Source organism: Cyrtonyx montezumae, unplaced genomic scaffold (genome assembly GCF_038088225.1).
Source record: "Cyrtonyx montezumae isolate F1298 unplaced genomic scaffold, pur_monq_1.0 scaffold_3, whole genome shotgun sequence".
Lineage (NCBI taxonomy): Eukaryota > Metazoa > Chordata > Aves > Galliformes > Odontophoridae > Cyrtonyx > Cyrtonyx montezumae.
The window spans coordinates 125,465,917-125,493,526 of NW_027072034.1; the positions used below are offsets into that span (position 1 = coordinate 125,465,917).

Consider the following 27,610-nt stretch of genomic DNA (forward strand, 5'->3'; position numbering starts at 1 on the left):
GTGAAGAATAAGGGTTTTTTCCCCAACTAACAAGACCAAGGCAACTAGATTCCAGGAAATAACTCTAGTGGGCTCTTCATAAACAAGAATGTGAGGTACAAGCAAAGAAAGTTGAAGAAACACTTCACTCCTCTGGAGGGTCTCAGTTGTATTCAACACACACCAAGCATCTGGCATTAACTTCTTGAATAGAGTAATAACAGGAGCAGCCTGCACGTGAAAGGATGACACCTCGAGTCAGATTCCCCAGATAACTTCATAAGCAGTTTTATGTTGCAATTACTCTCCAGTTATGATAGCACATCACTAAAAAAGACATTCACACATTTCCACCTCTTCACAAGTTGGGTCCGTGGGCTACCTACACACTCAATAAGAGGGTTAAGTCAAAAGGTTATTAAACTATGGCTAGTTCCTAAAATTCAGAAGAGAAACTTCTGGCTGCTCAGGGAACTGCTGGATGGGATCTCCTGGGAAACTGTCCTTAAGGGCGTAGGAATAGAACAGAGCTGGCAGCTATATAAGGACAACCAGTGCAAGAGGTCTCTATACCCCAGCAAAAGAAACTGAGCAGAGGAGGCAGTCAAGTGGCATAGCTGAGCAAGGACCCGCACTCCCCGTGTCTTTCAGGACCATAATCTCTAGGTGTGGGTGAGAGAAGTGGATTCCAACCCACTGTAACAGTGGAACAAGTCTGAGACCTCCTCATGAAACTGAATGTATGCAAGTCCATGGGGCCAGATGATTTGCATCCCAGGGTTCTGAGAGAGATGGCTAAGGTGGTTGCTGAGCCACCCTCATATTTGAAAAATCATGGCTGTTGGACGAAATCCCCTGAGACTGGAAAAAGAGAAACACTACTCCCATTTTTACGAAAGGATGACCTGGAGAACTATAGGCTGGTGAGCCTCACCTCTGTGCTTGGGAAGATCATGGAGCAGATCCTTCAGGGTACCATGTTAAGGCACATATGAAACAAAGAGGTGACCCAAGACAGCCAGCACAGCTTCACCAAAGGCAGACCTTGCTGACCAATCTGGTGGCCTGCTATGATGGAGTGATGGCACCAGTGGACAGGGGCAGGGCAATGGATGTCATCTACCTGGACTTCTTCAAAGCCTTTGACATGGTCCCTCATCATATCTTTCTCTCTAAATTGGAGAGGTTTGAAGAATAGACTGTTCAATGGATTTGGAACTGGTTGGCTGGTCACAGCCAAAGGGTTGTGATCAATGGTTCTGTGTCTGGGTGGAGGTGGGTCACGAGTGGTATGCCCCAAGGGTCAGTCTTGTGACCAGTGCTCTTCAACATCTTTGTCAATTATATAGACAATGGAATCAAGTGCACCCTCAGCAAGTTTGCAGAAGACAACAAGCTGAGTGGTGCAGTCAATACATTGGAAGGAAGTAAAGCCATCCAGAGGGACCTGGACAAGCTGGAGAAGTGGGCCTGTATGATCCTAATGAGGTTCAACAACGCCAAGTGCAAGGTGGTGCACTTTGGCTGGTGCAATCCCAGGTATTTATACAGACTGGAGGAAGAACTCCTGGAGAGCAGCCCTGTGGAGAAAGACTTGGGGGTCCTTGTGGACAAGAAGTTAAACATGAGTCACCACTGTATGCTTGAAGCCTGGAGAGCCAACTATATCCTGGGTTGCATTAAAGAAGGGGTGACCAGTATGAGGAGGAAGGTGATCATCCCCCTCTGCTTAGCTCCTCAGCTCTTGTGAAGCCCCATCTGGAGCACTGCATCCAGGCCTGGGGCACCCAACACAAGGAAGGTACAGAGCACTTGGAATGGGTCCAGAGGAAGGCCACCAAAATGATCAGTGGGCTGGAGCACTTCTCCAATGAGGAAAGGTTGAGGGAACTGGGCTTGTGTAGCTTGGAGAAGAGAAAGTTCCAGGGAGACCTCATTGAGGTCTTCCAATACTTGAAGGGAGTGTATAAACAGGAGGGGGAATGACTTTTACACAGGTTGATAGTGATAGGACAAGGGGGAATGGTTTTAAACTAAGACAGGGGAGATTCAGGTTGGATGATAGGAAGTTTTTTACTCAGAGGGTGGTGATACATTAGAACAGACTGCCCATAGAGATTGTGGATGCCCCATCCCTGGAGACATTCAAGGCAAGGCTGGATGTGGCTCCGAGCAGCCTGGTCTAGTGGTTGGTGACCCTGCCAATGGCAGGGGGGTCAAAACTAGATGAACATTGAGGTTCTTTTCACCCCACACAATTCTATTACTCCCTTTGGATTAGTGAACTGAAAAAGCTTGCTATTCAGCCACTGATCATTAGATTACAAACTATACAATAAAAGCGTGCAGGGTAAGGTAAGGACAGAAACTCCTCATTGTGTTACAGCATGAAGCTACAACCTAAGGTTCAACAATACTACTTTAACTTGTTCTGCTTTACAGAAAACACAGGAGTACTTGGACTTGAAGGACAGAGAAGCTGAAGTGACTAGATACTACAAGGCAGCCATAGAAGAAGACAGACAAGCAAGTGAAAATCTGTGGTTAAGGGTTAGGTGGTAGAGAAGAGTTTGTCCAAGTTTAGCTGAAAAAGCTCAACAATCACAGGAAAGCACTTAAACTTGTAAATGCATACTGAAACTGTTATAGCAATTCAGCTTTATGAAAACACTGCGGCATTGATAAATATCCTCTGAATTTTAGAGGAAGCATTTTTCAGAACAGACAGATTTTCTACAGAAATTAATTTTGTTCCTTTCTAGACTTCCTCACAGAGGTATTTCAAGGTACTGTTGACTTCAATTACAGAGTAGACTGAATAATTAAACGTGTTTAAATACGTCAAATGCTACTGAAGCACACGTGAATGTACAAAACAGTACTCAAGATATTTCTTCTCACCCATCAAACCCTGAATAACAGAACTATGAAACTATGCAACTCTACCAGCTGCACTATGATTCACTGATCCTTTTTATCCTCACAGTACTTCATGGTAGTATAATCATTTCCAGTCATGTGTGACTCATCGAAGTATTTTGTAGTAAAGACAAGTGTTAATAATATGCCCTATTGTAACCACACAAATTACAAATCCTCATTTCCATACCTAAATTATGCTTTCCCTGAATTTTTTCTGCTGTTCAAGCAGCAATTAGGTACAAGCTAGTTAGGTGTTTTAAAATTCTTTCATAGCAAGGAGAAGCTGAGAAAGGTTGGGACTTTCTCAGAATAGGCTCTCTTTATCCTTTCTCACTTTTTCAAGTCTTGTCATGCTATCCACATGAAAGTTCTGAAAAGGTTCATACTAGGTTTTTAACTCCAAGCTACCACCTTATCTCCTCTGCATGCCTTACAGATTTCTTGTGCCAGAAATCAATGCAACTTCATTTGGCAGACAACTTATACAATACATCCCATATCAACCCAAAATAACTCTCTGTAGATCATCACAAGCCATATAACAGACAGAAATAAGGAAAAGAATAGATGTTAAATGTTGGTGGGTTTGTTTTACTATTATATTTCTGTTTATTTTATTTCTTTTTATGTGTTTTTATTCTGTTTGTTTGGTATTTTTAAATCAAGCATAAAAAGCAAATAGCATTCCACATTTTGTGATAGGTGAAACAGCCAACCACAATAATGCTTACTACTACTGACCACAACCCCGTGGGGAGCATTAACTACAGAGAATTTGAGAGAAGTCTTTGACAGTAGATAAGAAATGTATGCACAAACACAATTTTCACACAACCTGAGCATGGGATCTTAGCAAGACTTTGAAATATAGGCAGACTGCTACTATTAACTTTGCTGTTGCCTATTTCAAAAAGGTATCTAGTAAAACTCTGTGGTCTGAACCATATCTGATATTACCTGCAATTCCTCTGTTATCTTGCTCTAGAAACTGCATTCTTAACACATTTTAAACACATGGAAATGACAAGGAATAAAAAGATTAATGAAGAAAGGAAAACCAAGGCTGGGCATCACTCACTTTCCATCACCAGAATTCAGTTAGTAGACCTGCATTAAGATGAGGAAAATCCTTAGGTCTGGGGAAAAAAAGTCTGACAGCAGCAGCCACCAAAAACATAAGTACTTGTTTTATGAATGCATATACACTCACACATATGACTTTTCATGAAGCAGTACACGTTATCACTCATTGACATCCCAACACACAGACTTAGGCTTCTATCTGAATTATTCAGGTAAGACCAAAAAAGTAAAGTTTTCTCTCTGCGTATAGATCAGCCTCCTTTTTCTTCCCATGGTATTTAAAAGGAAACAATGAATTTACTGCAAAACAACATTATAAAATATTTAGCATATAGGAACAATCTTCAGTAAAAAAGTCGGCATGATCTACTGCTGTTCAACCATGAACTGTGATCTAATTAGCTAGGGGAATGGATTGCTACAAGAAACACATATGAAGCACACAAATGATTCAGTAAGTATACTTCTTTTTTTATATACCATTCCATAAGAATCCACTTTCTTTCTTCTTCTTCCACCTTTTATTTCCTTCTTTTATCTTTACTAACCAAGGTATTGGTTGCTGTCCTAGGGAGATGAACTGTAATTGAGGTTCCAAGCTGCTGTGACTTGTGACTACCAAACTACTCACTGCTCTTGGGGAAGTAGGATGGGAGGGGAGAAAGTGCAGGTACTCCCAGAGGTGCCCAATGAATGCTAATAACTACCTTTTGCTTCTTAGGCCCTCCCTAACTGAAGTCATTTCAAATAATACATTAGCCTTCACACCCTGTCCTAAACTGCCACACAGCTCTGCTGCATGCTGTTAAACAAAACGTGCCGCTAAATATTTTTCAGGATAATCCACTGAGGGATAACTTTTTTAATACACATTAGGTCATTTACCCTTCAAAGAGAAACATAATCTGCTTTCAAATTATGCTGCTCCAAGTAAGAAGATAACGGGCTCGGTTCTCAACTCTCACTGCTCTTGCTATGTCTCAACAGCACAGAGCAGCCAGAAAGCTGCCAGAAAGGAGCAATCGAGGATTTCCTAAGGGCATCGTTCGGTGGAACCAAGCCAACGCAGCTGGTTCTCTGCCACCTGTCCTCATCCCACTGCTCAGGAACGGTGCCAGGGGAAGGGGCTGCATGCAGTACTCTGGCAATTCAGCAGTCACCACAAGATGTAATAGACTCAATAATAAAAACAACTATCTACAAGGTAAGCAGGAGTCACCACAGCTATTCCCACAGTGGTAGAGCTTAGCCCATGTAAATGACTCCCTTAGAGAATAGCAGGTGGAAAAACGGGAACAGCTGCAGCCAGTCTACTCCAATTCTGCTCTATGAAGTCTTGCCATTATGGCATCTGATAAAAATCTTCCAAATGGGTACCTGAAGTGTTAAAGCACCCAACTGGAAGAAGCAGAGTACTGTTAATGCTATGGACACCTTTATGTAAAGTCAAATGTACTGACTGGATCCTCTATCAGCACAAAATCACAAACTAGAGAGATATTCCCATACTCCAGGCAGAAAAAAAAAAAAAAACAAAAAAAAAGCAAAGATGACCTTTGTGGAAATTTTCTAACACAAAAACAAACAACAAAAAAAAAAGTCAGGTAAAGGCAAACCTAGAAAGTAAATGTTACAGATACTTGACTGTCAGAAAATTAGGGGTTAGACTGGCGAGAGTTATGAATCTCTGAAATGAGTGGTTATTTTCCCACCACTGGCTATAAAAACTGGAAATAAACAGGCTAAATTTCTGGTTTCTGTAGGAAAAAAAATACATTTAAAACTTAGCTAAACCCTGGAGGAGAGTCTGGTCTATAAATAAATAAAAGTGCACATCACTCTCCTCCTTCACAAATGCTGTATCTGTCACTCAACTAGACGTCAACTAAGACACCTGCCTCAGTAATCCTTTTTCACTCCACAGAGCAGTTACTATGGTGGGTATATAGGATAACACTGGTTTGACTGACAGATGCTCAGGCTGGTGCTGGAATGTATGCACCTTTACGCTGTCCTGCAGTGAGATCCTACAGATTATCTGGCACTTCGTTTTTGCTCTTCTGAAAAGGGTAGGACTCTTAGAGTAACATGCTAATAGAGTCTTACTACTTTGATGAATGTCAGAAAGAAGAACTGATGTTGATGACAAGGACAGAGATCTTAACGAATAAGTTAATGAAGTCAAATATGACAGCAGAACATAAGAGTCATAAGGAAACATGAAAGAACATCATACAGAGCAGAGCACAGCTAGAGTGCTAAGGCTTCACACAATACATGCTACTACACATATGCTCATTAGGACATGGAAAGAAAATAGTCTTTCCTTCTCCACCTCCTTGCTTCCCCTGCTTACAATACGGGAAATGTAAGGAATTGCAGAGACTCTGAACTATTCCTATAAGGACATAGCAAAGGAGTGGAAAGTACCAAGAGTCCTGGATGTTTCTTTACATTAGCCAGAACAGACCCTAGACAAAGCAATGTTCTTGAATTGCAATCAAGCTCCCAGGCTGATGCTCGCCACAAGAGCAATCACATGAGCTACCTCTCTCTCCTCTCCTTGTTATTGCTAGACTAAGAATTAGTCATGAATTAAGAAACTAATTTGTGCTTTTCAATTAAGCCCTCTTGCTGTACATATGAAGTACATCACTATCACAAGATACTTGATCTTGTTAGCAAAAAAAAAAAAAAAAAACAAGACATTCCCAAACTCAAGCTTTGCAACTCAATAATATTATCTACAGAGTATAGCTGAGTTTGTTAATGAAATAAATATCACATTTAAATATTGCATGTACTACAAGTGCTGACCAAGAGTATTTTTTTAAAGCAGTAAGCACAATACATATACAGTATTTTCCTAGGGCATTCGACTTGCAAATTCAACCAGAAATCAATAACAATGGACTGCAAGTTTGCAATTTATGTTTTTAACAGATTGCCTGGCATATTCAGTTTAGCACGGATGCTGATCGCACAGGTTTTTGTTTGTAGTATATTTTGTAGCTACAGTATTTAAAAATTAATAAAGAAAAAGTCATTTTCAATATACAAGAAACAGAATAGGCAAACAAATATTGATGTGGTGAACCTGGAAAGGCTACAGTTTCTGTGGATTAGTAATGTACGAGAGCTTCCCACTTAACTAAAACAATTCACAATAATAAGCACCGAATTGAGCAGAAAAGCACATGTAGAACTAACCTTTACTGATGTTACTACAGAGAAAATTTCACACAAGCAGAAGAAAGCACAATTAATCTGTTCATATTTGTATATTTTTCTAGCTCAATACTCCTATCTCCAATAATATTCTTTGTGACATACTTTTCTTTTTTTATAATTGTTGATGAAAGCTGCTTGGGGTATGCAAGGGTAAGATATTTGTAGTGACAAAAAGAAAAATTAATGAGTATCATCATATCACTATCACAGCAGCATTTCAGGACATTAAATGATACAATTTGGCATCAGGGTTTAGAAATATGTCCGGTGATTCCTGCATTGGCTGCTTATCAGATACATGTGTGGCCTCCCAGTGGTGAGTGGTGGGCTAACAAAAGTTAATTTTTACATATAGGTAAGTTTAGAAAGTAAGGCTCAACCCTGAAGCCAGGCAAAACTCAGGCTGCAGAGGAAGAAAATTTTAATTGAGGAGTAATTCTACTTTTGATAGTTAAATCGGTCTGCTGTAACCAATTTGCTCATTCACAAAGAACTATCTGGTGTATAATTGCTTCAATACTGATTAATAAATAATAACTGACGGAGAGACTATTTGCTAACAGTTAATAACCAGCAGCAGAAGAGAGGACCTAAGGCACAGCCTCAGGCCTTTAACCCAGGCAATCATTAACTGACAGAAAATGCCTGGTCTTGAGGTCATTACTGCTATTACATACAAATATTAATACATTTTTCAAATGCGGAATAATATTCTAAAATCTACAGGCTAGGATGTACAATAAGTATGAATTTATTTTAGAGAGAACTGATGGGTTTTTTTTAGCATCTTATAAGTTCATAAGTTCATAAGTTCATAAGGTTGGAAAGGACCTATAAGATCATCTAGTCCAACCATCCTCCTATCACTATCTCTACCCAACTACTAAATTAAGTCCTTAAGCACCTCATCTAAACGCTTCTTGAACAGCGCTAGGGATGGTGCCTCAACCACCTCCCTAGGCAGGCCATTCCAGTGCCTGACCACTCTTTCAGAAAAGAAATGCTTCCTGAGGTCTAATCTAAATCTTCCCTGGCGCAACTTGTGGCCATTCCCTCTCGTCCTGAACAAATCTAACAAATGACAGAATGAACAAATCTAACAAATGACAGAATCCACTGGGGAGAAAGTTATTCTGAATAGCTGTTCAACCTGATTTTTTTTTCCTTTTCAAACTATTAATGAAAGTCAGCTCTTCAGTCTCGTCAGACTGATCGCACAAACTGCAAGGAAAACTGCACTGCAGATAAGGAACTGCCCAGCATCACATGGCTGGTCAGAAGCGTGATTCTGTTTCCAGTCTTTCTGACCATGCTCACATGGTGCTGAACCTAAACTATCAATTCTTGTGTGATGCTGGCTGATTGTGATCTATATCTACTGATGCAACTCCATTCACTAGCCCCTCCTAGGTAAAAAGGATTTTTTACATTTGCAGAACCAAGTGTCTATCAGTGCACTGATCCCGTTTTAAGATCTCCCTCTGTATTTGTCTGATGCCAAGCCAAACTGATGGGGGCTCCCAAACACAAGCCTAACAGAATTCAATGCAAGGACATTGATTCAGGCTCCCTAGTTAGCACTACAGAAGCAGTAATTATCTTATTTTCCTTTAGCCAGATTTTTGCATCACCTTCTCACTGGCCAGGATAAGACTAAGCTATGCAAAAGTACTGAATTAAGATCTTTAGTAACTGGGAGCTTGTGATCCCTGATTATGTCTTAGAAAAAGTAATAACAAAATAACAGCAGTGCAATAAAGGTTGCTCTTATTCTGCTATAACTCTTCTCATAAGATCTTTCTCAGCCTGAAGCTAAGAAAGGTCTTTCTCTGTATCATGACAAATTACTCAGCCCTGATGACTGCTAAGTAATGTTTAATAAAACTAAAACCAAGATCCACCCAGCACTAGAGCTCTCCTTAAGATGTAATGTGCATGGATTCCAATACTCAGTGGAGGTCTTGCCCCACACAGTTGACCAAGCTCTAGGTTGCCCCACATGCTGCCATGTTCTTCAGTTCATGCCACCTCCATTTTGGAACAGGAGCAGGAGTAGCCAAATTGAAACCACACAAAATTCTTACAGCACCATCCTCTGTCAGCATCCTTCTACCCATTCATCACCATGTATTCAGCTAGCTGCTTTCTACTACTATTCCTCATTCTCACGAGCTCCAGCACTGCCTGCAACATTCTTCTAACCTGTTCACCCAGAACTTTTCCTGAAACCACACCTTTACACACCCTTTTCCTTTCTAGCAGGTATTTGCCCTGACAAGAGTCATATACTTTAACGTTGCAAGTTGTTTCTTCATTTCTGTAGTTATATCCACATCCCATCCCCGCCGAGAAAAAGATAGAAGATGAATCTCCCTGAAACATCTCTTCCTGGCAATACATTCATCTCCACTGATAGACTCTGTCCCCGAGCATTCACTCCTTTTACTAACTGAAAGAATAAGCTGGGATAAAAGCAAGGAAGAAAAATAACCTGAGACAGAGGTGAAGGAGATAGTAAGTTTCCATGTCCACCTGACAAAGGAACAACAAGAAACAGAGGGTTTGAAGAATAGAAGCACTGCTAAACATGAAGTAGAGTAAACACCAATCCAGATAGGGGAAAAATGAGTAAAAGGCCTGATGAATGGGAAAGACAAATAGAGACAACAAAGAAGGAAAGAGACACAGAGGTGGTGTGACAGATATTACAATACAGACAGCTATATTTTGCTTTTAAAAATTACTGACAAAAACATACATATGAGGTATGATTAGCAAACACAATATGTGAGTAAAAGCCAGTAAGCATGTGAAAGTGGATTTGCTGTGATCATTTTACTGTGCAAAAAATGACAATACACAGATTCTATGAGTTCCACTGACTAAAGCTTGCACTGCTGCAGTGCAGTATAGAGCCATACAGAGATCAGCTAAACCTGCCTGTGAGGGTGTCCCTGCTCCTTCAATATAACATTACCTCAGGGAACACCCTGGTAGAACTGTACTGCTCCCCAGTCCACAGTGGTAGAAGTATCTGCACCATAGTCTCTTCTTCAGGAATCAAGCTGCACTCACACACAATGGCAGTACTAACGATTTGAATCATTCCCTGTAATCCCAATGAATCTGAGCAACAAATTATACTCTTGTAATGCACCTAAGAAGGCAATTCTGCTTTTAAATTACCTGCTCTGGAAGGGATTCTGATCAGACCCATACAGACTAAAGAGTTATGCAAATGATTCACAGCCACTGAACTGTGCTCCTACAAAAGCACTTCTTAATTCCTCTTTCAAATTGATTGTAATGTATGAAATATACATCTCCATGTCTGCAAGAATAACACAGGATATATCAATATTATTATTTGATTGGCTACCTCAGTTCTCCAAGTCAGTTTCTATTTTTAACTTGGTATGTATTTGAATCTCATGCATGGATTAAAATTAATTTTGAGGTCAACGCCATTCTTTGACAAAAACTGAACAGCTAAAAGGTAACCATTTTTTAAGAACAAACCTGCTTTTAAACTGTTTTGTCTACTCCACAGAAGGTTTATCTACCCTTGACCACAACAGTTCACTAAGAGTGGTCACCCAGGAGAGAGATGAGATCTGAAAATCTGAAAGGGTATCTTTAAACATTTTGTGAACCAAAATCAAGTTTGTGAAAGTACAAAAGCAAAAGTACATGCAAGCTGAAGTCTTTCAGGGGTCTATTACATCCCATTAATTGAAGGAAGGCCCTTTAATCATAGAATGGCTTAGATTGAAGGGTACCTCTTCATCTAGTTTTAATCCCCTTGCCACAGGCAGGACTGCCAACTGCTAGATCAGGTTGCCCAGGATCCCATCCAACTTGGCCTTGAACACCTCCAGGGATGGGAGCATCCACAACATCTCTGGGCAACCTGTTCTAGCACCTCAGTACCTTCTGAGTAAAAAATTTTTCCCTAACATCTAAACTAAATCTCCTCTCTTCTAGCCTAAATTCATTCCCCCTTGTCCTATCACTATCAGACCATGTACAAAGTTGGTCCCTCTCCTGCTTTTAAGCTCCCTGCAGATACTGGAAAGCTGCAATGAGACCACTCCAGAGCCTTCTCTTCTCCAAGCTAAACAAGCCCAACTCCCTCAGCCTCTGTTCATAGGAGAGGTACTCTAGTCACTTGATTATCTTCGTGGTCCTCCTCTGGACCTCTTCCAACAGCTCCACATCCTTACTGTGCTGGGGGCCCCAGATCTGCATGTAGTATTCCAGATAGGACTTCACAAAGGCTAAGTAGAGGTGGGCAATTGCTTCCCTCTTCCTGCTGGCCACACCTCTTTTTGATGCAGCCCGGGATACCACTGACCCCCAAGGCTGCAAGAGCACAGTGCTGGCTCACATCCAGCTTTCCATCTATCAAGACCCACAAGTCCTTCTCTGCAGGGATGCTCTCAATGTGTTCTTCTCTCAGCCTGTACTCATATCTGGAATTGCCTTGACTCAAGAGCAACACCTTGCCCTCGGTCTTGTTAAATTTTATTAGATCTTCATGAGCCCACTTTTTGAGCCTGTCCAGGCCCCTCTGGATGGCATCGTTTCTTTATATTGCATCGGCTCACCCCTCAGCTTGGTGTCAACAGCAAACTTGCTGAGGATGCATTTGATTCCACTGTCTACGTTGTTGATAAAGGTCTTAAAGAGCACGGGTCCCATGACACGTCTGAGGGACACCAGTCATGACCAACCTCCACCTGGACATAGAGACATTGACCACAACCCTCTAGCTAAAACTATTCAATCAATACCCAACACAGTGTTTCATCACAGAGGTTAGGTTAATTTTCTTCAACATTCATTTATTTCTAGAAGTTAACTTCATTTTATGTCGACCAGCTTACAACTCTTGAGGGTGTTTTTTGATGAATAGAGGACCTGTCAGAGTGAGATAATTTAGCAGTAATACACATGATGAACTTGCAAATATTACATCGTATTAGAGCGGAAAGAACATGAGACTCAGTTACTACAGTATATAGCAAAAACTTCCACCTTATAAGAGCTACAGGAGAAATACAAGTAACTGCTGCTTTCTGAAGCAGGAAAATATGAGATCATTCTAAGCTTAAGACCAAATCCTTCACTAGGAAGGACTACAACGAAGAAACATTACAATGAAGATCATCAACTCCAACATGGATAGAAGTCTGTTTCAGTACTGATTGATAAGAAGAAAGAAATGGCCTGAAATCTCAGCCTGTTCTACTTAGGTCAGTCTTGCAACTATTACAACAGCCTGAGGCAGCCAATTACTCATCCCAAGAGCAATGCTTCTTGTACAGACAATCAATCTAAAGGTAGCAGCACTAAGAACTAGGCATCAGATCCACCATTCTCCCCTTCTTACTTTTTTTCACGGGCACTTATGCAGTCCTTTTCCAAATTAACTCAACTCAACTCACTTAAATGACAGGAAAATATCTTTGCTAAAAATGAAGAAAAGTAAAAAGGAGAGAGTAAGATTTCATTTTTCAAGCTAGTGAGTGAAATAACTAATAGCTCAGCTAGCCCCATAGCACAGAGCTGTTGCACATGGAGAAATATCTGGTCAGAGCCAGAAAAAGCAGGGCTTCCTCTTTCATTAACATTGAGCTTCACAAGCAGCACAGACACCATAGGTAACCAGTGAGACTACAAGCACAGCCTCAGCATTTCCAACATTATTACACTCCTTAGGGGAAATTATCTCAGAGAGCCAATGTCCTTCCCTTCAGTTAAGCCAAATGACAGTGTCTTACATATGTTGGCCATTAAATGACAGGGCTGAAGAGGAATGAAAGCCTCTCCAGCGTCCTCCCCAACAGTCCCAGTGCAAAAAAAAATAAAAATAAAAATAAAAATAAAAATAAAAATAAAAATAAAAATAAAAATAAAAATAAAAATAAAAATAAAAATAAAAATAAAAATAAAAATAAAAATAAAAATAAAAATAAAAATAAAAATAAAAATAAAAATAAAAAAGTAGACTAATTTCCTCATGAATTCAGTATGGCAGAGCGGTTGGACTAGATGATCTCTAGAGGTCACTTCCAACCCCTACAATTCTGTGATTCTGTGACCCAGGTGAAGGCCACCAACAAAGAGGGCTGGGTCTACATTCCTTCATCTTCAGGACAGCCTTGAATCCTTACTATGTCTCAGGCAGTCACACAAAAGGATGGATCAAAGAACCAATTTGACTGAAAACACATTCACACATTTTTATTTATCTTTTCAGGTCAGTTCTCAGAGAATTGCATAGGGTTGTGCAGAGGTGAACGCTGGCACAAGAAACCAAAGAAAACTTCTGGCTCAGAGAAGGTGGGATCAGCTGTTTCTGCAGCAGCTCAATGCTCAGACTAGCTAAAAGTGATTACCGAGACATTCCATGTCTTGATCAACAGCAGAAAAGAGGCAGGTGGTTCTTCCTCACGTTGCCAGACTACAGCATAAGTAATTGAGCATTTGCAGAAGCATAAAGGTAAAAATGCACTTTGCTCAGGCACACAGTTAGAACTCCAGCCTAGCCCTCAGCTTCCAAAAGTAGATCAATTTTGTTATTCACAGAAACTAAAAAGAAAGTGTTTCTCTGAACATACACCTGAAAAATCAAGATGACAGCACTGTGAAATACTCTATTAAGCTGACAGCATTTCTTGTGTATGTTTTGGCTTGTTACACAGTTCTGTGTTTGATATTTGTAAACAAAAACAGAACTGACATAAATAAAGGACTTCCTTTTCTTTTTTTTTTTCTTCTCCTCCCTCCACAGCATAACTGCTGGAATCACTGAATTTGGAAACAAGTGCTCCAGGAAGTCAGTGCTTTCACCAACAAGAAACTCCACAGGAACCTGATAGAGTGTAAAGTCCTGCTTCTAAACAAGTTCTAAGATGAAATACTTAACCAGCCCCTCAAGCTAGCACACAGCACACCAAGGGGTATGTCAGTACTAAAAGGAGACTAGAAACCCTTCCAGTATTACTGTACCACAAACACTGGTACTGAATAGGCTGTAGGATGTTTTCTCTTCCTTGTCCTATGAAAACAAAAGTGAATTGAAAAAGATACCCAAAAGTTTAACCTTTCATCACGCAGTACAACCTACTAAGCTTAACAATTAAAAAAGTATTGGGAGAAGAAGAAAAAAATAAGGTAAATCTTTAGAAAATGCTCCAAACAATGCACACCACTGTTAAATAAGCCGGCAAATTTTAGAAATGCTAAGCAAGAAAATTCTTAAAGTACTTGACATTACAATCCTCTGCAATATAAATAAATAAATAAATATTCTTTAAAAAAAAAAAGATTTTCAAAGTAGCAAAATGTGTCTGGTAATCAGAAATACTTACAACTACTCCACTCTTGGTGACAGTTTCCCGATAGGTAAAATTGCACACTGCCCAAGCAAGGTAATATGTGGACATGAGAGGGGTTTGTGAAAAGTGATCTGTAACCCATCCATCTTCTTCAAAAACAGAAGTTTCAACTGGCATGTTGGACAAAGATATATAAGTTGCTTGATGCTTGATGCTGATTTTGAAAGTGGCCTTGTAGATGGGCTCATCAAAGCAAGGAAAGGCTTTTCTGGCATGAGTAGGAGAAAACTGCGTAACACCAAGAAACCTGGAAAAGAAGCAAACAAAAACCAACACAGCAGTTACTGACTGTGACCAGCACTCTATTCATGGGCATAGTAAATAAGACATTGCTTGACTATTGTGGTTTAACAACAACAACAAATGTAACAGTACAAGTATATGGCATTTGAACACTGCTTTATCACTGTGGCCTTTCCTTCTTGACGTGAATTCTTACTACCTGCACTGTAACACACTCAACATAAAATAATGGCCTATAAATTTTGTACAAATTTGCTGGCATCACACTGATGTTAAATAACCCCTTGTCTTCTATCAGACTTCAGGATCTCGCGGAAGTTTAGTTCTATATATGAAAAAAAAAGTTGGCCAATATTGGTCATAAGCAAGCACTGCCTCAGTTAAAGCCAGGATTTAGTAGCCTTCAGGGAGCTTGCTCTGCCCTGAGACATTGACAGCACGCTTTGCCTTTCTTTGGACATTAGAACTTACACCCACACACTGTACTCAAGGGGGTCATTGCTTTCTGCTGCTGATTACTTCTCTGAAAGTGGCATGCAGGTCTGAGACACGCTGTGCTACAATACAGCAATATTCCTACTGTGTAAGACCAAAAAATAAAAATAAAAAATTCAGGGACCTTTGCAAAATCACAAATATAACCTAACAATTACACAAGCACAGAGTTGTTTACACTTTTTCTACACATGCTTTTCTTATGTGGTGTATTTTATAGAGAGCAAATATATATCAGTTCATATGTCAAAATATTTGAAGATCACTGAAGAAGACATTTATTAAGGCATTGTGTAAAATGGGAAAGCTTTAGTTCAATTCAATCACAATAAAAAATATTGATAATAATAATAACAACTGTGGTCCTTTTCTTTATAACTAAGCAAATTTTAATGCAGATACAGAAGAGGAACCTTCGCAGGTACAGGCTTTCTCCCAATTTACACCATTTGGAGAAAACCCCACATATGATGATCGCTTTGCAGGAAGAAGGAGCTGTACTTAAAAGGCTGAACTGTAGAGTTCAATAGAATATTTTCTGAGGCACACAGAAAATGACTACAACTTAACTACATAACCAAGTGTGGAGGCTTTTAGAGAAGTATTGAATCATGTCTCAATTTTCAAGATTCCATCAGTGGAACTCACCATGCAATTTTAGATAGCTGGTAAACATTTATCACAATTTTAGAGGTCGAATAATCATCTGCTACTCCTCTGGGGGAAGAGGGCAGGTGGAAACATTTGATAAAATGAAAATGGTGGCACTTATTATTCATCAGTCCACAAGCACTATTCTACAATACAATCATATCATATTCTGCGATATCTGATGCTCTCAAACACTGAGCAAGGAAACAAAAAAAAAATAGGAAACCTTTAAAGATAATTATTTTTTTTAAAAACTGATTGGGTTTTTAGAAATATTTAGCATTATTTTATAAAATTCATAAAGAAAAAATCGTTGAAATGTTGCATCTATCTCCACAGAACCAGATATAAATTTTTAGGTGAAACAATCAACTCTTTATGAAAGAGTTTTTCATAAAGATTTTTCATAAAGATTTTTTTCCACCACTGAAGATTTTAAAATTTGTTTTTTTGTCTACAACAAAAAGCTTTATTAAGCAAATCATTACCGAAGTATTTCATCACATTGCATTTGTCTTGCTTCATTATAAAACATGGATTAGTTACATTGTAACTCTGAGTAAGGTTGTTCAATGCAACGTAAAAAGCTGGTGCCAGGTATTCCAGTGTTAATCCAGGAAAATTCCATTATTATCAGTGGATTTGCACTAGTGCAACAAAGCCAAATCAGCCAATTAAATGAAGCAAAGCAACTTAATTTATATGCAAAGTACTTCAAGTGGTCCTGATTCTGCATTCTAGGCACATGTTGGAGAGCTATAGACACCAACAGTAGCTTCAAGTGGGCATGGAAACCTGCATCAGCCTGTTATTAATAAAGCCAGAATGATGAACTTTCATCTGCAACTAACAATCTTGATGAGCTCAGATATACATGTAAATGCATAATTAGGGAATTCTGCATATATACTGTCACTTTCTAAAAGGAAGCACTTTTCCACTTTTTGGGTATTCTACCCATAGTCTTGTTAGGTGCTAGGCCATTGAAACAACCTCTTCACCAGTGACAAAACCCAGTGAAGTCTGCATCCTCTGTATTCACACAAAGGAATAGATACGTCCACATAGACATAACTTGGCAAACACTGGATGGTCAATATTCCATACTAAAAATACATCAGCTACCAATAACAGTGGCATTTATAACACACGCATTACTATCAAATATCGATTTGCTTACTGTGCCATGAAGTAAAACAAACATAGTTAAAAACTTCTTCCCAAAGACTAAACTGTTTAAAATAAAATAGTCTACGATCTTCTATTCCCCTAAGGAAAAGAACAATCAGTGAATCTTCCACCTCATACCAAAAATAAAGAGCAGGTTGAGTAATTCAGCCTTCTCTTTAGATACTTCTCTGGGCACTGACATTTTTACTGCCAATTCCCAAGTATATCACCACAAAAAGTTGTACTTCTGGGAATGACAGCCTTGCAGCCTGTCTGCTTAGCATACCCACAGCAGTAATTTGCAGGTATTTTAATTCCACCTCATCTGTTAAAGGAAGACATGTGTTTCCTCAACAAGCTATCTATTTTGACATTTTAGTAGCAATGAGATGGAAGAATGTGTCTGTTTGTTTTGTCTGAATAATGTAAGATTTTCTTCTCTTTTTCATTTATGCCCAAGGTGGATGTTCATTTAAATTATGTGTGCATATTACCATGGTACTCTACGGGAGCTCTGTATTAAATGTTTGTTGATTCAGTAATCAGCAAATTCTAGCACATAATGAAGAATAAGTTTGTAGCTTATCACTTGAATTTCAGTTTTCAATTAAAGTCGTGCAGATTGCAGTAAGAAAATGAATACTTCATGCTACTGTGAACACTTTAGGCTAATTTATGACTTTCACCTATGAAGGCCACTGTAAACAAACTAACTTTACAAAGAATTATGAAGTGATGGCACAGTTAACTTGTTACTCACTCCTCACATACAATGAAAGTGAAAAATGATCTTCTAGACCCTTTTACAGCAACTACTTCTCCAGCAAAGTCACAGTATTTTAATCCAATATAAAGATGTCAGAAAGCTGAAATTCTGCTGGAACATCAAGGTCCCTAAGAGCAGGAGAAAAACCTTGCTGTCTGTCATAGCAGAAATCATCCACATTTCAGGACTGAAAATGATCATTTGAATTACACTAAAATTGGGACATTAATCAAAATGCAAATTGCTACATTGCAAGTGGATGCTTTTAATGAAAAAGTTTCGTGGTTTAGAATGTGTATTACTTGTTTTATATCACAGTGAGTCATTAAGTTTCTGACAGTTCAAGAGGAAAAAAGAGTGCTTCTATTAAACACCTGAAACTGCAACCCTGAAGCGATTTCAGTTTTAAGAACAGCATTTTACCGAAGGAAACATGTGAGCTGGTGTAAAGAAAAACAACAACAATGCTACAATAAAGAAGGTAAAGGTCTTGCTGAACATAACTTATATAAGAGTGCACTAAATACAAAATATATCCCAAAAGTGACACACACAGTTGTGGAAATCACATTTTACCACCGCCCTCCACTCCTGTGCCTTAAACTCTCCTAATGACTCTGAAAGCAAACAGATTTTCCTCTCATTTTTTTCCAAATCACAACTGGAGCTTTGGCATAGAAACACAGGACAGTAACTTTGAAGAACTGTCACAGCAGAAGCGGCTACTTGGCAGCTCAACTATTTCCATGGGATGTTTAAACAGGCAGCAACAGTAACTGCTTAAATAACTTCTTGCTGCTTTTGCAAAGCGAATTATCCCCCCTGCTGTCAGCAGCCTTGTCGCGATCTATACACAGGTCTGTAGAAACTCTGCATCCTTTCCTACAGCCGTGCATTGTCCAAACTTTCCCTTTATTTCACTGCAATGACACATGGCTCAGCCAATTTCAATCCCACTCTCAGCTCCAGCATATGACGGGTGAATACCGCCAATAATCGCAAGCAGCAAGAGCACGCTCTAACTAACGCAGGGACTGTCGATGGGAAGTGGCGAGTGCTCTTTTTCCGCCTGACTTACTTTTTCGGCCAATTCGCAGCCTTCCTCTCGGCTGCGCTGACCGATAAATGCTTACTTCGGGAATGAAAGAACCCCCACTGCCCCCACCACCACCACCGCACACCCACAACCCGACCGCCGGCCGCCGTCGGCCCCATCCAACTCCGTCAGCTCCGCCCCCCAGCGCCAGCTCTCAGCGCGACTCCTGCCGGGTCCTAGCGCCGCCCCGCGCCGCCCGAAGTTGTGCACGGGCCGCCGCCGAGGGGCGCGGATTGAGGCGTGCCGCCCTCCGGGCTCCTCCCGCCGTACCTGCGCTCGCCGTGCAGGACGTAGGAGCTGCGGAAGAAGCCGAGCAGCTCGTTCTCGATGAGCGCGTTGTAGATGATCTTGAGGTTGTAACTCCGTTGCACCTCCAGGCTGCGGTTGAGGACGACGACCAGGACCTGGGTCTGGGGGTAGAGGAAGGACCGTGCCACCCGCACGGCGCCCGCCAGCTTGTCCTCGGCCACGCGCACCGCCTCGATGTGCATGCGGTGGGCGTGCAGCACGATGTAGCGGCTGGCGTTGCGCACCTCCAGCTGCACGTTCACCTCCCCGCAGAAGGTGAAGTTCTCCATGAAGGCGCTCAGCATCAGGTTGTAGTGCAGCGGCCGCAGGTGCCGCGGCAGCCGCGGCCGAGCCCAGGGCGGCAGTTGCCGCCGCCGCTGCCACTCCTCCTCCTCATCCTCCTCCTCCTCCTCCTCCTGCTGCCGCTCGGCCGCCTCCTCCCCGCCCCGCGCCTCCTCCCGCGGCTCTGCCCGGCCGCGGGGCTGCCCGGCCGCGGGTCCCGGCAGGCTCCCGTTGTTGGCGGCCCGCGGGGGTCCGTCGGCGGCGGCGCCGCACTCCTCGAAGCGGACGCTGAGCAGCACGGCCACCATGGTCACGGCCAGCAACGCCAGGATGGAGACGGCGAAGCCCAGCACCAGGCGCTTGTGCACGGCGATGTGCCGCTCCGTCGTGCGGGGTCGCGGCCCCGCCGCCTCAGCCCAGGGGCCCGGCGGCAGCCCCCGGCTGCCGTTGCGCAGGGCTGCCTCCTCCTCGATCATCATGGGGGTGACGGGCGGCCGCTTCTCCCGCTTCTCCTCCAGGGCCATCACGGCAGCGCCGCCCCCGTCTCCCGCGGGGCCGCCGCCCCCCGAGGGGGCCCCGAAGGCATGGGAGGCAGAGAGCCGGGGGGGCCCGGGCGACGCCGCTCACATCGCCCGCAGCCCCGACCACAGGGACGGGACGGGTTCGGGGGGTGGGGGCGACTGCGGGCTCTCCGCGCCGTCCGGCCGCTCCGGCAACTTGTGCGGCTGCTTCGGGGCACTTCAGCACATGTCGGGCAGTTATCCCCCCTAGCGCCGCCTCCGTCCGCCCGGAGCTCTCCTCCCCGCGCAGCCCGAGCCGCCGGGGCCGGGGTCAGGCTCCGTGCCCGGCCCCGGCAGCGCCTGAGCCATGCGCGCCCCGCGCCGCCGCGCAGGGAGGGGGGATGGAAGGAGGGGTGGAAGGGAGATCGGGGAGGGCCGCCCCCGCGGGGCTCGGTCGGCACCGGACAGCGGCGCCGGGCCCGTCCTCCGCCTGCTCTTCCTCCCTCTGGCCCTGGAGAGTCGCTTCCTCGCCGCTCCGCTCTTATTTTGCCTTTTCTGTCTCCTGCAGGTACAGAGCGCTCTCCCGGCTGGCTCGGGCAGAGGCAGCTATATATAGGCACCGGGGAGAGGCGAGGGAAGGGAAGGGATGGGAAAGGGGGAGGCGGGCAAGCCCCGCCGCCCCTCGGCTCAGCGGCTGCTCCGGCTGCCGGCGGTGACAGCAGCGCCCCGGGGGAGCGGGCGGGGGCGGGAGGAGGGGACAGGGGAGGTGTCCCGCCGGGTGACACGGCGGCTCCGGGGGGGCTGCGGGCGGGGAGAGCCCCGGCCGAGGCGGATATGGGACGAGGCACGGGGCGGACGCAGCCATCCCCCACCCCTTCCACCTCCCCTTCCCCGAGCCGTGGGGTTCCCCCGGGATCGTGCGCCTGGGAGCTCGCTCGCCCCGTAAATCTTGAACGCGGCTCTGGGTCGTATTTATGTAGACTTAATAAAGAGAACCGCCGACTGCACGTTTGGACAATAGTGCTGTCATCCGAACGCGGGGATGGAGCTGAGAGAAAGGATAAATACTCCTACTTAAATCGATGGGATTAATATGCCGAGAAGAATCAGCCTTTAAGTGCTGACTGCCGCTTTCCCGAGAGCCCCCGGACGGCGCCCCCTCCCTCCCCATCCCCCTCCCGGCCCTGCCCACCCCCGGCCCGCGCCGCTTCTCCGTTCACAGCCGCGGCACACGGGGGTGTGTGTGAGTGCTGCCCGGGATGAGCACCGCCACGCGGCTTAACCCCGGCAGGGAGCAAGGATGCCTGAGTCTGAGCCCACTTCTCCCGCCTTCTCCCCCAACCCCAAACTTTTGCGTATAGGGACTGTGAAAACGCAGAATTAATCTGCGAAGCGGAGATCCAGATCAGTGTTTGAAAGCATCCTTCCTCTTCTCCTTACTTTGCTCACGTACTTCAAAAACTACCTCCATGCCGGGTTTCTTTTTTGTTTGTTTTTGGTTTTTTGGAGCTCTTTATCCCCGATCTCATGAGCAGTTAAATCTAGCTGTTTATCCACAGCATTCGGTGCTATGAAATATGTGATGTACTTCAGTACATTACAGTTTGCAGAATAAAGGCCTTACTTTCCATGGGGAAAATACAATAACAAAGTCCTACACTTCTTTCATAAGCGTAGCAAATCTGCACGGTTCAATGAGATGGGATGTATTAGCCGTTTTCCCTTCTGAAGGGATGCCTTCAGAAGCATTAATGGTAATTAATGCTCTGAGTGTTTGTGTGTCCTAAGAGTGTCAAGACAGCCCTGTAACTCGCACTCATCGTAGTTACGGGGGTGTTATTTGTCTGCTCACCTGTTACGACAGGCCGAAAAACGGAAAGATTTCACTGTCTGCAAATACCCTTCATGATTTGTTGACTGAAGTTTGAGGCAGAAAGGTAGGAAACCATTGTTACGTGATATGAAGAAGAAAAAAGAAAAAAAGAAGCAAACTGACATTGCAAAGTAACATCCAAAGCTGCGGTTTTTTTTCTGTATGTTTCATTAAACCCTTTAAAAGTGGGCACAAAAGAAGCGCCTGAGATTTTGTATGCAGCTGTCAGCATCAGGCAAGAGCAGAGAAAGCAGTGTTTCCCTCTATCGCTTTCTGCAATGGGTTATAAGTTGTGTTTGTTCCCATCAGGGAGACAGTCAGGCAAATATGTGCTTCAAGAATAGGAGCAGGGTAGAATGAAATGGAACAGCGTGTCACTTATAAATATTTTTAATCATATTTTTTAATTGAATACAAGTGAAGAGTTGCAAATCTCACAGAGGAAGGGTTTTGTGAAGCTGTCTCAGAGAAGTGCTGAGCTCTGTGCCTGGCAATGGGGCTATGCTTGTTCGCCAGCTCTGCCAGTGTCAGGAGGGATACATGATGCCTGTGGCAGCATGGGAGTGTTGATCTGTTCTTCTTGCTGTACAGATAACAAATACAGAACTCTCTGGGATCTTCCAGCACCAGCTGAGGAATTCAGTCACACAGCTCTGCTTTGACAAGAGCTGTCTATAAATTGAAGGGCCGATGTCAGAGAGGTTATATAGAAGATTTAAGGTGCGTGCTAGTAAGAAGCCATGAGACTAATTTATTTTAAGCCACATTAAAATAGCACAGGCAAAATACTGGAGTAAGGCATGGGTAAGCAAAGTTAAGGCTGCTTATATTCACGTCCAACTTTGGTCCCATTACTCAAAGAGAGCAGCGAGAGGTTTGCAGCCCCATGGGATCCTTGTCAGTCCAGAGACTTACGCTGAGAAGGTGCCACACGGTGCTGTGCTAAATAGCTCCAGTGCTTCGACTCATCTATCACTCTAAAACTGCACATTACCAGATTAACCTCTTCTTCGTATTAGTAATGACGGGTTTCTAAAATTCAGCTTGATGAGATACAGGTCAAGGGAGGTATTAACTTATTAATTTGTTCTCAAATGCTGCTCTCTGCAAGCAGTTCCATGTACACGTTGTTATATATAGCTATTCTGATGAGACATTACAGAAGATCACAAACGCATTGAGCCCTCACAAAACAGTTTGTGCATGTTTGGGAAGGATTCTTGTTTTTTCATTTCTTCACAGTTCTAAGTGCTCATATGGACTTCCTGGCTAGTGCTCTGAAGCTCGCAGTTCCTTTGGTCTTTCTGAGAAGGGTGTTGGAAAACACAGCAGATCATGGATCATTTTTGCAGCAAAATCGTGGTAATGGCTCCCAGTTGTTCAGAACTTCCCCTAGGCCATCAACATCTTGTATGCAATCACATTTTATGAGCTTATAGGAGAGGGTGTTTCAGGTACTCATACAAAATAAAATAGCATGTCTTACTTTAACCAAATTGCTGTGGTGATGGCCCTCCCTGAGTAAGAGTCAGGAGAAACATGGATAAACTTCACACAATGCAGTTTCCAATTCTGTACTGGCTTATACCATGGCCAGCAAAGAGCTGATGAGGGACCCCAATAAAGCTGTGCTTTATGTTAGGTTAAGATCGCACACAAACACCACTCGGTATTCACAATGGTACTTTACGGTCTTGGCAGAAAAGCTCTATAAACGAGCAACCGAATTGTATATCATGCAGCTGGGTACAGTTCCTCCAAAGAGAGAATCTGCTTTCAGAGGCTGTGTAACTTTTTCTGCTTTTTGACTTGGTTGATCCATCCTTCATTCATCCAGGCATATCAGAGCTTTACTGACAGATCTATATCTTACCGATCCCCCTAAAAAAAGAAAAAAAAGAAAAGAGTCTCAGAAAATGTCATTCTGTGCAAAGTCCAAAAATGACTGCCCCCTGTAATGTATAGAGGGAAGAATTACAGGGTAAAAAGACCAAGTGAGCCCACATCAGTCAGTGCTCCACTGACCCTTCCAGCCTCAATCAGGCATTTCTGTGGTCATAGCTGGACTCTCTGTGTGTACTTCAAAGTTGAGGCTACTCATAGCATTTCATCCCTTCTGTCTAAGTGCCAAAGCAGACTGCTAGCATGTTGGTCAAAACACATAAATAAGGTGACTTCCTGAAATATTGTGGACTACTTACACACTTCCCACGGACCCAGATTCCAGGTGGCAGTGATTTCTTACTGTATTTGGGACTGAGTGGTACTTAGGAGATGGCTTTTTCCAAGCACAACAGGCTGTCTACAATCTGCTGGCTTTACAAGTTACTCAAACTTCCCAAACGAAGCACCAGTGCCAAATGGATGGACCAAAAGGAGCAAACTGGGACAGAGGTCCTTCATGGCTCCTTTATGTTTTCCCAGAAGACATTTTCAGCAGGTTGGCTTGTTTAACTTACTGTATTGCTCTGGTGAATATATCTTCTGTTTGTTTAAAAATTGTCACTAAGAAAAATGCTAAGAGAAAGACTTTCTAATTAGAAGTCTAAACAGCTAAAACACTGGATTGTAAAACAAGCTGACACATGGTGATTTGTTCTGGCTTAAATGCACAAAGAAATGAAGTTTTTCTTCCATTTTTTCCTCTGCTCCTTCAGAGCTGTACCCTAACCCTCCCCACACCACCTGTATAAATAACCATGCTTACTTGAATCCAATGGTGTTAAGCATAATTTATCTTTAGTTTATAATTAGAGATGGCCAGATGACTAGATACAACTTCAGCTTGGGCACATTTTATTTTCCCCTTTCTAAAGGAATAGACAGAAGAAGAAAAAGCATGGAGCTGTGTTATGCTGTGGCTAAAACCCTGTATCGTGAGAAGCTGGGATTTTGCCACAAGGCAAACAAGGCATCCCTGGATCCCTCTCCTCCACTCTCCTTTTCCTATCATCATCTCTTGCTCTTCAGTTGCCCCCTGGGATAGAAGGAACAGCTGAGGAGGCACTGATGAAGCATTGCCCACATACCATGCACCGTGAACTAGCAGCCCCAGTGACCCCCTGCTGCTCCCTTTTCTCTCTGTTCTTTGACATACTACCATCACCATCCTCTTCTGTGCCTTTTTTTTCTTTCAATCATTTTAATCCTATTCATTACTATCCTACCAAGTTCTGGAGTATATTTTACTTAAAAGCCAGTGTTTATAATCTTAAGTTTTATGATAAAAATATCTACTTCTGTATGAGAATCAAATGTTACTTTACATTTTCAAATCATATGGCTGAGATGTATTATTTTATCCAGATGTTCAGTTTTCATATTTACCCATATCTATTCACCATCTGATTCTTCTTTTTCTTCCATTCATTTCCTTTTCCTTATCTAAGCAGCAATTTAAGACGGGAAGTTAACTTGCAAGTTTTAGTTCAATATATTTCAATCCCTTTACAGGGTTGCTTTGTTTTGTTTTCTCAGTGTTTTAAACGCAGCTTATTGAAGAGTTGTTTTTTTCTTTCCAACTATGACCCATTTCAGTTTCACCCATTCAATAAAGATATGTTGCTAGTAGTAGGGTACAGAGCGTAGAAATAAGAGTTTATTTCTGTCACTTACAGCTGGCTAATTGGAATTAACAAACAGTAAGAATAATAGAGTCCTAGAATGGCCTGGGTTGAAAAGAACCTCAAGGATCATCTAGTTTCAACCCCCCTGCCATGGGCAGGGTCACCAACCACTAGAGCAGGCTGCCCAGAGCCACACCCAGCCTTGCCTTGAGTGCTTCCAGGGATATGGCATCCACAGCCTCTCTGGGCAACCTGTTCCAGTGTGTCATCACCCTCTGAGTGAAAAACTTCCTCCTGTCATCCAACCCGAATCTCCCCTGTCTTAGTTTAAAACAATCCCCCTTAGTCTCAAGGAGAACTTAGGAACCAACATTCCCCCACCTAGGTCATGTCTTACCTGCTAGTTCAGCATCTTTCACTGAAAAATACAAAGAATGTGGTAGATGGCAAGCCAAGGGTTTATTTCAATTAAAACATATTTTAGAACAATTATAGATTAGATAGAGATAGATAGATAGATAGATAGATAGATAGATAGATAGATAGATAGATAGATAGAGAAAGTGTTCTTTGTCCATCTACTCTGTAATACATGTTCAGGTTTCTGGTATCAGGTGTCAATGCAGAAAGAGTCTGGTGTGTTTTGTAAATCACTGTCAACATGCTGAAGTCTTTTCTTACTCTCAGTATCCCATTTTACAAGGAAATAATACAGAGGCCAAGTTAAGTGTTCTCCTGACACAGCCAAGCTGAGAAGTCTCTCATCATGCAAGAACCCGTGTTTTACTTCATGCCCTGACTCAGGTCTCCTTTTCTGTCCAGCTGTCACAATGTGGATACATCAGTGTATTCATTCAGCCCCACCATCACCAGCCACAGCCCATTACAGGCTCCCGGGGTTACTGTAAGGATGCACACACTGACCCCTTGCTTTCCCAGTCAGGATGCCATGGGGGTCTGTGGCTTGCTAAATGCCCTGGATAAGTACAAAACAGACAATTTTGGAAGAAATGAATAAATTTAATGACTGAGGGGAATACACATTGCAACTGTCCTTCAAGAGGAATGGGCTGTTAAACAAATAACAGATTTCTGCAGGATCACTGGGAGTTTCCTCAGCCAAATTTCTGATTGATCCCAAATGCTCGCTGGACAAGGGCTGCACAGAGCAGGTCAGCACATGCTTACAGCTGCCACGCTTTTATCACTGATTCCAACAAAGCACTTTGGTGCATGCTGAGATGTGGCACCCCTCTGGCCAGCCTTAAAAACGGAGCACGTGCTGAAGAGGTGTCCTAGAAGGGGGGTACTACAGCAGGGAGGGGTTGGCTGGGTGGGCAGAAGGCTTTCCTCTGCTGCTCTTGGTCAGAGTTTGCTTTTACTGGGATTCTGAGGAATAGATGGTTGTATTTTCTCATCCAGTGAATAATGTGAACCAATCGAACAAGGTCTTTGAATGTAGAGCACCAGCTATTGATTGTTTTTAAAAAATCTTATCTGTTTCCAGTGAGAGGTCTATTCTTAATGCAGCAGCAGCATGTAAACTTTAACCAATGTTTAAAATCCCTCGTAATCCTAGATTCCATTCTTTCAAGCTACACATGGGTCGCTTTGATTCCCAAAGGCTCTTAAATCTCATGAAGCAACAAAATACATTGACAACACATCAGATCATTTGGTGGCTCCCAGAGCACAGTATTCAATAATGCTGCTCACCTCACAGAAAAACAGCTTTAAAAACATTTAAAGGATTTTTTTCTTAATACACTACTACCATTTTAAGTATGTATCTGCAAGTAAACTCCTGACCCCTATCGCCCTTGTGAGCACTGATCCCATTGGCATGCATCTCAGAAGGAATACAAATAGCTGGACTGATTGGGAAAGGTTCAGAAATGGCATCACTTATTTAATTATGCCACAAGCTTCAGATCAGCTATCTGCAGAACTGTCCATGCTGGGGATGGCTGTTGCTTTCTTGTCAGATAAGTTCCAATCTGAGTGTTCATTTAAACTCTGAGCTTAACAGAATTTTCATGATTAAGATGTTTTTAGTGCAAAT

At 42.7% G+C, this 27,610-nt stretch overlaps 1 protein-coding gene across 1 annotated transcript in view; it reads right to left on the minus strand.

The window, feature by feature from the left end:
- Nucleotides 1-20,133, minus strand: part of TRHDE (thyrotropin releasing hormone degrading enzyme) — a 207,013-nt gene extending 186,880 nt beyond the window's left edge. The window contains exons 1-2 of the mRNA XM_065741352.1: nucleotides 19,310-20,133; nucleotides 14,592-14,865 (exon numbers count right to left, since the gene is read on the minus strand). Coding sequence (XP_065597424.1) covers nucleotides 14,592-14,865; nucleotides 19,310-20,133 — 1,098 coding nt within the window. The remainder of the gene's footprint in view (nucleotides 1-14,591; nucleotides 14,866-19,309) is intronic.
- Between the last annotated feature and the right edge of the window lie 7,477 nt (nucleotides 20,134-27,610).